Source organism: Salvia hispanica, chromosome 4, assembly GCF_023119035.1.
Source record: "Salvia hispanica cultivar TCC Black 2014 chromosome 4, UniMelb_Shisp_WGS_1.0, whole genome shotgun sequence".
Classification (NCBI taxonomy): Eukaryota; Viridiplantae; Streptophyta; class Magnoliopsida; order Lamiales; family Lamiaceae; genus Salvia; species Salvia hispanica.
Window position 1 is genome coordinate 52,078,223 of NC_062968.1, and position 11,222 is coordinate 52,089,444.

Sequence of the window (11,222 nt, forward strand, 5' to 3'; positions counted from 1 at the left end):
TTTTATAGTTGTTTTCCCATTATAGCAGTAACATATGATAACATAATGACGATATTACCTTTTTGTTGATATTTTGTCTACTATTTATTGAGATTTGTGAGCTTTAATCTCATCCACTCATTTTAAAATCCAAGGGTGGAGATTTAGTCTTGATTTTGGATTAGGGTACTATAAGCATTAGAATAAGACCCTATACTATAATTACAAATTATTTATAGAATATATAATTAAGATGAATTATTTCATTAGCATGGGTAATTGGGTGTATAAAATTTAATGTATGTATATAATCAATGTTCATTATATTTCATCAAGGCCTTGTGGTGGAGTGGAGGAGGTGCTGATATTGGGAGGCGAGGTCATGGGTTCGACTCTATGCAAGATCAAATTTTGAAAAGATATTTTGAAATTGAAGAAAACCAGTTCCCGGTTACTGGTCCGACCGGTTCGGCCGGCCGGTTTCACTGGTTCAAAGCGGGTGAACTTGATGGCGGTTTTTATGGCTTAACCAGACCGGATTGCCTGCCGATTTGTGGTTGGACCGGTCGAACCGGCCGGTCCGGTCCGGTTTTTAAAACATAGCCTACTACTATACCGTAAAACTTTTATCTCAAATCGAAAAGTAATATACATGGTATGTTCTTTAGCATGTTATTTTGCTTCAATTTTTATCTTTCAAAGTTGTTTTTCGTTTAGATATTATATTTTACAACATGTTTTTTACTTTTTGCAGTGATCTGAAATAAGTAGAGAAAAGGAGAACATGTGAGAAGCAATGAAGTGAAACAAACACCAATAGATCATCCATGCAGGTCTGATTTTTCAAGTTGGCAAAAAGAGAATGGGTGGATTAAAAGAATGGAAGAGTAGAAGAATACAGAAAGAAGAGAAGAACAGTAAGCAATACTTACTTTTTTTTTTTTACTTTCTGAAATATATTTGTGGATAAAAAAAATTGAAATTTAATTTTTTCAAAAAAAAAAATTGAGTGAATCCCCACTCATAAAAATGGCAAGAAAGCAAAGGATGAGGAAGTCGAAAAAAAAATGAAAAATTCAAAGGAAAAATGAATTCAATTATGTCATACCTTTACCTTCTCCATATATATATATATATGTAGATTTGACGGATAATGAGGAAGCAAAAATAAATTTTCAACAGCGAAAACTACATGAAGATAAGAGTCTAATATTACGATGAAGGATAATCGGATAACCTTGGATCAATTAAAGTTGCAGGAGTTGGATATTGGAGGGGAGTTGGAACGGTTGACGATCACGTGTAGAACAAAGAAGAGGCGCTGCTATGAAGAATTAGCTGTAGAACCCTGGATGGGTTATTAATGACTTATATAATAATGTTGGGCCTAACATTGGGTGTAACTGTAAAATGTTGGTTTAAGTATAAAGAATGACCAAAAGATTATGCATTTATCTTTTGCATAAGGCCCGTAGGATTTTTGATATTAGGATTTAGTGATTTACAAATTCATGTTCAAATATATGTTGGAGACATTAGTTATAACTAGACTAACTAATAACAATTTAATTATATGGATGAAGACTCTAATCGGATACTGCTGCTTCAATACTTATATAATTAAACTAATAAAAAACAATTTGATTATATGGATGAAGGATTCTAACCGCATGATACATAAGGTTGTTGAATACTTATAATTTAAGTAATATTTTGTTATATTATGTACATTTTCTTAATTAGTTAGTAGATTATTTTAAATAAATAAATTATAATTTAATATTAATAAAATATTAAAGTTATCAAAATAATATAATTGTTCTTATAACGATGCATGATAATGTATCTTTCATCTATAATGAAAGTATATAGTTTAGTGTTTAAATTAAAATATAAAATTTACGATCTTGATATGTTTATAAACATGAGAAAGTAAAGTTGCGTATTATATTCCCAAGATTTATTCAGTGTGATAGTGTAATATTTTCCAAAAATAAATTACGTATAATATAAGATATGTAAACCAATTTGTAAAGAAATGTGCAAAGTGTAAATCGGAAGATTTTAAAAGAGTAAAATCTATAGACCAAGGGTTAATGTAACAATACAAGAGTAAAATCTATTGACCAAGGGTTAATATAACAATACAATCTATTGAAGATCAATAAAAAAATACTCTCTTCATCCCATAATAGATGACATATTTGAAAAAGGGAAATGCTACGTGGCCGCATTATGGCTGGCCACACAAGGGTATAATAGTAATTATAATTTCTAAAATATTAAATATACTAAGTTCAATTTTGAGTGCTTTGGTGGTTTTACTTAATTGTCCTTTGGAATATTTTAAAGAGTACTAATGTTCTTTATGCATTTACTTACCCAATCACTAATCACTGTTGAATAACTTTAATGCATTTATTCATCCTACTTCGCCGGTGAATAAAAAAGAATGGCTTCCCACCTTTCTATTCCTTTTCTCATTTCTTATAAATTTTAGTTTATCTAACCTATCTCAATTAAATAAAGTGAATATTTCATCACTATATAGTATCAAGTAAAATAAACTTTTAAAAAAAGTATTCTATTTATTAAAATCAGTCAAAAGAGAAATATAAGTATAAAATAATAGTAATACTATTATTTCATTAACATAATACGCTCTTTTTTGTTCTTATAATGTGATAAGTATATTGGTATATATAGTACATTATATTCTATTTCATATTTTAACACAATTAAATTATTAATCTATACTGTACATTATAAAATACATTAACACATGCATACTATTAATCGATTGATTTCCACTTATATTCGATCTCCCCGATTAAATTAATTTCGATTGAACGATTATATTGTTAAATTTCTGTCTTAATATATCATAGTAGAATTTAACGAACAATTTTGAATACGGTGGATCATATATTTAATAAAACAACTTAACAATATAAGCTAATGACACTCATCATTAATTATATAATTATATAACAATCATAATTCGTATAATTTTTAATGCAGTGTCATTAATGAAAGTTAAAAAATTAAGCATTAAACCGTCAATGAATAAAAAATAAAAGAGGTTTTGATTTTATGAATTTTGTAGAAATTAAAATGTGAATAATATTTTTAATATATTAAAATTAAATTAAATATATAAAATAAAACAAATAATACTAAATGTGCATTAAACGATGAAGATATTCATATAAGATTCTTACACAAGGTATGTAGCGTATTTCCTGCATCATATCTCAATAGTTAGTATAAATAGATTTATTTGAATAATTGATTGTTTCAATTAATTTTGGACCAAATTGAACAATTAAAGGTGCCGATTGATTCGTTGTTATTATTATTGGTATAGTAATCATTGTTATTATTTTATAATATAGTCATCTAGTTTAATATGATTTCTAACTATATTAAATATGGTATCATAATAACTATATGTATTATTAGATAAATATTGAAATAATTATATAATAATAATAATAATAATAATAATAATAATTCATTCATTCAGTACTTCAAAAACAACCCAAGTTAAAATAGTAACATCCTTCCAATCTCATGTTGCCACGCGACACATATAATGCAAAATAATAACGTTGTTATGCAAAAACATTAGAAGGCATTGTTGGTGAATTTTCCATAGATTGCATTGTATACTGTGTATTTTGTATTATAAGATTTATTTTTACATTATAGATATAGACGGTTTATAATGCAAAATGAAATATCAGTAAAGAGATATACTATCTATAATATAAATTGTAAGCCAATTTCCACGGATTGCGCATTATAAACTTTATAATTTGCATTGTACACTATTTATTTGCATTATAGTGTTGTTATTTTGTATTATACGTGTCATGTTGTAGAACAAAGTTGGGACAATGTTATGATTGTAACGGTGGAAGGACACTAGTGCACACATATATATTAATTATCATTTAATAAAAATTAGTCAGTCACTAATTAGTCTCATGATTTAAATTTATACTATTAATTTAAATTGATTATTGTTTCATTTGAATAATTAAGGATTTGAATTGACTACTGATTAATTTCACAAATGATAATCCCAATTGATCTTCAATTCCAATGATTTTCGGTTGAAGTTTACAAATCACAAATAAGAATTTTAATTGTGGTTTAGTTCAACTTATCACTTGGATATTTCAATTGATATTATATAGTTGATAATTAAATTTCTTTTTCAATTTATTTGAACAATTGAGAATTCTCATTGATATATTAATGTGAGATATAGTTTTATTTTTATTTTTAATGTGATATTTGTTTAGGACAAACTAAAATATAAAATGTGACATCTATCTATTATGAGATGAAGGGAGTAGCAACTAACAACCTATTGAAGAGGTACAGCGTATGTAGGCATGTAGATCAACAAGATCTACAATGTTTGACCTCCATTAAATTACTCCACATGAAAACAAGGAGATAAGAAGTATCTACAATAAGATTATGACATATTTGTCTAATCTAACTCTTTGTGTAGAATAACAAACAAAATTAAATAAATTAAATAGATATAAAAATGTTAACAAAAGTATAGTAATTAAAAAATTACTACATATTATATCACACATTAAGAATGAAGTTTAATTTTTTTAGAAATTTGGTATTACAATATTCAAAAAAATTTGAAATTTTGAATTTGATTTCAAGTTTTATAATATTCAAAGTAAAAAAAAACTAAAAACAATAATATTTACTGATATATTAAGAAGATTTATAAAAACATGATCATAACAAAAATTATACTAATACAAAATGCTCAATATATAATTAATTTTAAATAAAAATATTTGTAAATGCTAAAATCTTAATACACTAACCAATTAAATTAGTACTCCAATCATTCGAATATAGTTAAGTTCTACGTATTCCTTTCGGACTGTGCCAAGTAGTTGAGTCATTTAATTTTTTGGCAAAATATTTTATTCTCTTTCTTATTTTACCCTCTCTTTATCCCTCATATTTTATAATATACTTACTATAATTTAAACTTTTAAGGTATGTTTTTAATTTATTGATTTGTAATCAAATTTATTGTGTGTAATTAAATTGTCATAATGAATATTTATAGATATAATTATTTGTACAGTAAAACTATTAATCATATTTGTAATACATTTCCTTTTTTTTTAAGGGTATATAATGATATTACTTTCTTAATTCCTTTTAATTATTTCAAATTTGTATTGAATGAATGAAAATCGTATGGCCGTGCATAGTACGGGTGGTAATACTAGTTTCCCAAAATAACCGATTAATCATAAATTAGAGTTTATTTTTGCGATTTTGTTCCTGCACCTGCACCTATCAGTTGAAAAAAATGAATTACCAATTTAGTGTGACGTCGAATCGCCGAGAATGATGGAACATATGGTCAGGAAAACGAAACCAACAAATAACTGAAATTAAATTCAAAAACGTCATTTATAGTCTCATTTTGACTCGTTACGAGTTTTAAGAAATTGTTTGATTTTGTGAAGAAAAATGGGGAAATGAGTCAATAGAATGTGGACCCCATTTTTATATATTGATTTTATAATAGAATGTGAGTGTAATGAGTTATGTAATGGTGAATCCCCTTACCTAAAATGGAAAATAACAAATGGGACTTTAATTCACGAACATCTCAAAATAGCAAAATGAAATATTATTTCACGGTCAGAAAGAGGGTATATATTAAAAGGCCGGATATATAGAGGAGCCACAATCATGGGACATGGCTCACTACAAGTCTTTGTAGAGTTTTGCCCACATACTATTAACAAAAAATAATTTGTACCAACACTATCTTACATTTAAAATTGTTATTGAAATTACAATTTATGTGGTGGAAAACATTAAAAATAAAGGGATATAATGAAAGGAGAGTTAATGACAGCAACTATGGTAGCAGTATTAAATTCCAATATTACTTTATTCGATGACAAAAAGACTTAATACCATGGATAGGTTCATAGGATGGAGTAGCTGTCAGACGTTTATAAAAGTCTTTACTTTAGTCAAATATTCGCTTGTGACGATTTAAGTATGTTACTATTATTTAATTGGACATACAAGTTGTCATTAGCGTGATAGGTTGGCATGGGGCTTTAAAAAGTAGTCGAGGAACTATGTACTGTTCTTATATGATTAAATCTAATACAAAATGATGCGATAATGGTATGTAACGTACACAACAAGTTGAAATACCTAAAGAAATCTGTATTATTATAGTCTGCATTATTGATGTTGCATAGAGTAATAACCCCCAAAGTCAGCTTCTTTGGTTATAGAAGTTAGACGCATCAAAACACATTATTGAGTGTGTGATGAATCAAGAGTATGAGGAACATGAACGTATGCTGTCATTCCTAAGAGGAAGAGAGGGATGCTTTCACTTGTATTCTTCAATAACTGATTTCAAGCAGGATTTGGGTGAAGAAGCTTTGGCACATATGGAATTAGAAAGCGGATGGGTTTTGTATGACGAATTATTAGACCAATACAAAATTATGGCTCTGCTCAAACACCTTGCATCGGCAACCGGTTGGATGTATTCGAATACTCTGATACAATTCTGGAGAGTGGTGAAAGTGGAGGGGAGCCATCGAGCCATCACTACCTCTCTTCCTCACACCACCCTTTTTTTGTTAGCAGTCTCAAAAAGGGGTTATGTTGGTACAGGAAGCTATGTACAGATCATGAGTACGTCGTCGACGTAACTGATGACGAGCAGCTTGGAAGCGTGGGACGGGTGTATCGGAACAAGCTACCCGAATCCACACCTGATCTGAGACTATACTCCACCCATGAATTTCTTATGCGGGATGAAGCTACTTGCTGCGGTCTCAAAGCTTACACGGCACTGCCTCTATTTGATTCACATACCTATCAATACTACGGTGTGTTGGAGCTCTTTCAAAGCTACTTTTCTTCAAATAACAGAGATCATTTACTATCTCTGCTGGATCGAGCACTACAGGTTATTCTTATGCCCGATTTATTAATTACGAGACTAATCATGTAAATCAAATTATTTTATAGCTCAATCTTTAATGTTGCCATATATCACTATATCAGATTGCAGGGTTGAGTTCCAATCACAATTACATTGCTATTAGCTGCCCAACAAAAGAAATGGTAAACTTAGCATTCCTAATCATGTTTAAAATGAACTATTTCAATTACTGCAGTTTCTTATTTCGTCTCCTCAATATGAACAGCAACAACCTGAAAGTGGAATAATAGAGGTACTTGAATTGGCTGTGGCGATAGTCCCCCGACTATATCTAGCGCAAGTTTGGATCCCTTGTAACAAGCAGTGTGTTAACATCTCCACCAACTTATGCTGCATGGAGATGATAGCTTTCATAGATTCTCAAAGTAAGACATTTAACTCGTGGGGTGATATTGATGAAATTGATGATAAAATGCATGACTATCTTCAATCTTGTAAATTTCACAATCTTTACATAGATCACAGTTGCCATTCAAATTTATGTGGTCTCACTATATCTGAGAATCCGTTAGCCCACTATGCCCAGAGAGCTAAAATGTCCCATTGCATTACACTTTCTCATCAAAGCAATAGCAATCACTTGTACGTCATCCAATTTTTTCTTCGGCCAAATTATATACAAAATGATCATTCTGTACACTTGCTCTTAAGGAAGCTGGAGATCAATCTCAAAAGTGTAATATTTTTATCTGGGAAACAACTTCTAGAGGATTATCTAAGGTGTGATGCAATAGAATGTGAGTCAACTAATAGTTTCAGTTTGATGAAGTCTTACAAGCAAAACTTTTTGGACTTGAACATGACAACATACTTGAAGATAGTTGACTCGTGCTGCCTAAAACTTTTCTCCACGGGTAGGGACAAAGGATGGGTTTTTCGCTTGCTAGCTAGACAAAGCGTATGTGAAAACCATGTTAAAAGTAACACTTCATTGATCAAGAGGAAGATGGAAGGTTTAATGAAAAAAATAGCAGTGAATTCTTGGCAACACGATAAATGGATAGTCCAATTCTGGGCGCCCAAAATGGTGAAGAATAGGTGCTATTTAGAAACTTTAGATCAACCTTATGCTGTTGGTTGTCTTGCAAAGGGTATAGCTGCTTTTAGGAAACAATGTACAGAAAATTACTACTTTGTTGACAACCAAGCCAATCAAGATGAACTCGGACCCCCTGGACGAGTCTTTAGATTCGAACTCCCTGAAATCAGCCCCGACCTCTTCTACTATACGAGAGAAGAATTTCCATTAAGAAACTCTGCAATGCTTTGTTGTAATCGTGGATACTTGGTTTTACCTGTTTTTGATGATGAAGAAGACATAGGAAATCAGAAGCTCGTTGGCGTGCTAGAGTTCCTAGGATTTTATTATTCTGACCTTCGAAGTATTGGGAAACAACTAGAGGTACTACCTCTTGCCACTTTTGACTTGTCGCTATAAAAAATATTTTTGTGAAAACAATGTCAACTTCCATGTAGGTAGCAAAACTGGGCTCGACTCACATAGACTTCCACCCAAGATTCTTATCAAATGAACCTCTCTAAAGAATGTGCTAGTGCTACTAATAGTAATAGGATTTGCATGGAGCTGGCATTATCTACTAAATCTTACCTGAAATGTATGCCTACTGATTCAGTTCACTGCATTCATGTCCAAGCCAGAAAAGGGATCGTTGGAATGGTATTGGCATCTGAAAACAAATCATGCTTTTGTCCAAATTTAACTGGATTTAGTATAGTCGACCAGCCCTGGTCACACTATGACATGAGTGCTCGACGTGATGTTTGTTTTGCAATTTGTTTGCAAAGTTCACACACGGGCTACCTTTTGTATGTTGTGGAGTTCTTTCTCTACCAAGGTCCTGCAACGTATAAGTATGTTGGCTCCTTCTTGAGCCTTCTATTGCCAATGATAAAACATGAATTCAGATCATTTAAGATGGCATGTGGGAATCAACTAGGAAAGGAATTGGTGGTTGAAGTTATTGAATTTTCAGATGCAAACAAACTCGATTCCTCTGAATTAGAGTATGCATGTGTGTATCCAGTCATATTTAAAAGTGTGCAGTACAATCAAGAGAAGTACCATTACACTGAAGAACAACGACGACAAAAGGAGTACCATCATATTGAAGAACAACATGTAGTAGAATGCAATGAAGAACAACAAAATAAGTACCTTCAATATTCTACAGAACAACACAAAGAAGAATGCATCATTGCTGCTTCAGGTTCAGATGCAAGAGAGAGAGAGAGAGAGAAGAGAAAAAACTCCCCCAATCTTAGTATTGAGGTTCTCACACCATATTTTGGAAAGAAGTTAAAGGATGTTGCCGAAGAGCTCGGTAGTGAATATAAACTATTATTTAATCTTGTATGAAACTAAATGTTTTATTATGTACTGACATTAGCAAGAATTTACTTGTTCTTACAGTAGGAAGATCAACTATAAAGCGTGCATGCAGGCGAAACATCATACAAAGGTGGCCAAATAGAAAAGAACACAAATCCACCTCTTTTCGAAGAAGAAAGTGTTGCAGATTCAGAGCAAGAGATATTGCCATCAACCAACAACCTTCATCCATTGGAGAATCTGACACAAATAAACACAGCAAGTGCAGACAAGGTGATTGTAAAGGTGAAATATAGAGAAGATAAAATAAATTTTGAATTGTCTCTATCATTATTAGGATTAGCAAAGCTTAGTGAAGAAGTGGCAACAAGACTGAATCTGGAAATGGGAACATTCAAGCTGAAATATGAGGATGAAGATGGTGATGAGATCTTACTGTGCAAAGATGTTGATTTGCAATTTTGTCTCAAGACTCAATCAGGGACAGGCAAAGCACTCATCCAACTATTGGTTCGTTGACAAGCTCGGTTCGTGTTTTACTCCTTATCTCAGATTTTGGTGTAAAACATAATTTATCCTACTGCACAGAGCAAAATATAACAATTTCATCACCAGTTCCATTTGCATGAAAGATTTACCATATTACATATAAACAGATTAAGAATAAACAAAAAAACACTGATTTTTAACGAAAATCACAAATGGATTAAATAGTAGATCCAAAAACATGTAGTTCAAAATCGTCATAAGACTAACACATAAGAAAATTCGAGAAGCAAATAACATAAACGAAATTGAAACCCTAGAAACGACGCGCTGCGAATTCGATAGGCTACTTAGATCTCTGCCTCATCTTTCGGCGCTTCCTCTTCAACCTCCTCATGCGCTTCTTCTTCCACTGTTAAACATAATTAAATCAGAGGCAAATTCTATGATAAGAATATTATTGATAATGAATGGACAATTGAAGCTAAATATTTACCTTAGCTCTCATGGTTGAAGGAGAAACTCTAGTTGAGAAATCGCCTCTTTGGCCATGTTTGGTTGGCGGGAAAGTAAAGTTGGCAAAGAAAATGATTCCTGGAAAAATGAATCCCGGGAATATGATTCCTAGTAACTTTACTTTTCTGTGTTTGGAAAATATCAAGATTTTAAATTTATATTTAATCTAAACATCAAACTAAAAATATACTTATTACTTTTTTAATTATAAAAAAGAATAATATTGTAAATTTTTTTAATAAATTATTAATTATAAATAATAATAATTATATTATTATACTTATTATTAGGATGGATAGTTTAAATAATAATTATAATTATAATTACATGCAGTATTATACTCATTTATTATAACAATAAATATAATAATTATTATATTATAATTATAATATTTACAGATATTATAATTGAATAAATTTTATAAATTAAAATTGCACTATAACTTTATTGATTAATTATTAATTTATAAAATATAATAATAATTATTTATTATACAATTTATATTATATAATTATATTTTATTTATTGATTATTAATTACTATTATGAATTATTATAAAATATAGTTATAATTATGATCATTTTAATTATAGTTATTTATTATTGTGAAATTAAGTATGATTTATAATTTTAAATTATTTTTAAAACATTGTAATTATTAATAATAATAATAATAATAAAACTACACTATATTGCTTAAATATGTAAGAATCCTAAAACTGGGAAAAAGAATACCTAAGAAAAGTTAGGATTCAGAATCCTGAAAAGTTGTACTAGCTTTCTTTGTTCTCGGATTCTAATTACTTTCCTAGTTTGATTAAAAACTGAAACAAACACATGAATTTAAAAT

The 11,222-nt window shown here is 30.0% G+C and overlaps 1 protein-coding gene and 2 long non-coding RNA genes across 3 annotated transcripts; 1 reads left to right on the forward strand and 2 right to left on the reverse strand.

Moving 5' to 3' along the window:
• The first annotated feature begins 5,965 nt into the window (after positions 1 to 5,965).
• LOC125221376 (protein NLP7-like) lies at positions 5,966 to 8,128 on the forward strand. Its single transcript, XM_048123496.1, has 5 exons — positions 5,966 to 5,973; positions 6,502 to 6,985; positions 7,084 to 7,143; positions 7,227 to 7,974; positions 8,112 to 8,128. The coding sequence occupies exons 1-5, from the start codon at positions 5,966 to 5,968 to the stop codon at positions 8,126 to 8,128; spliced, it is 1,317 nt and encodes a 438-aa protein (XP_047979453.1).
• A 1,267-nt stretch (positions 8,129 to 9,395) lies between these two features.
• LOC125218480 lies at positions 9,396 to 9,945 on the reverse strand. Its single transcript, XR_007175962.1, has 2 exons — positions 9,808 to 9,945; positions 9,396 to 9,611 (listed from the first exon to the last, which is right to left on the reverse strand). It is a non-coding gene; the product is annotated as an uncharacterized LOC125218480 (long non-coding RNA).
• Positions 9,946 to 10,053: 108 nt separating this feature from the next.
• Positions 10,054 to 10,412, reverse strand: LOC125185139. The gene is made up of 2 exons (XR_007170070.1): positions 10,354 to 10,412; positions 10,054 to 10,269 (listed from the first exon to the last, which is right to left on the reverse strand). It is a non-coding gene; the product is annotated as an uncharacterized LOC125185139 (long non-coding RNA).
• Positions 10,413 to 11,222: the final 810 nt, after the last annotated feature.

Bases quoted from the DNA above. Each gene is read 5' to 3' on its own strand.
- LOC125221376 (XM_048123496.1), top strand. The intron at 6,986-7,083 runs GTTATTCTTATG...TCACTATATCAG, and splicing joins TGCTGGATCGAGCACTACAG to ATTGCAGGGTTGAGTTCCAA. The intron at 7,144-7,226 runs GTAAACTTAGCA...CAATATGAACAG, and splicing joins GCTGCCCAACAAAAGAAATG to CAACAACCTGAAAGTGGAAT.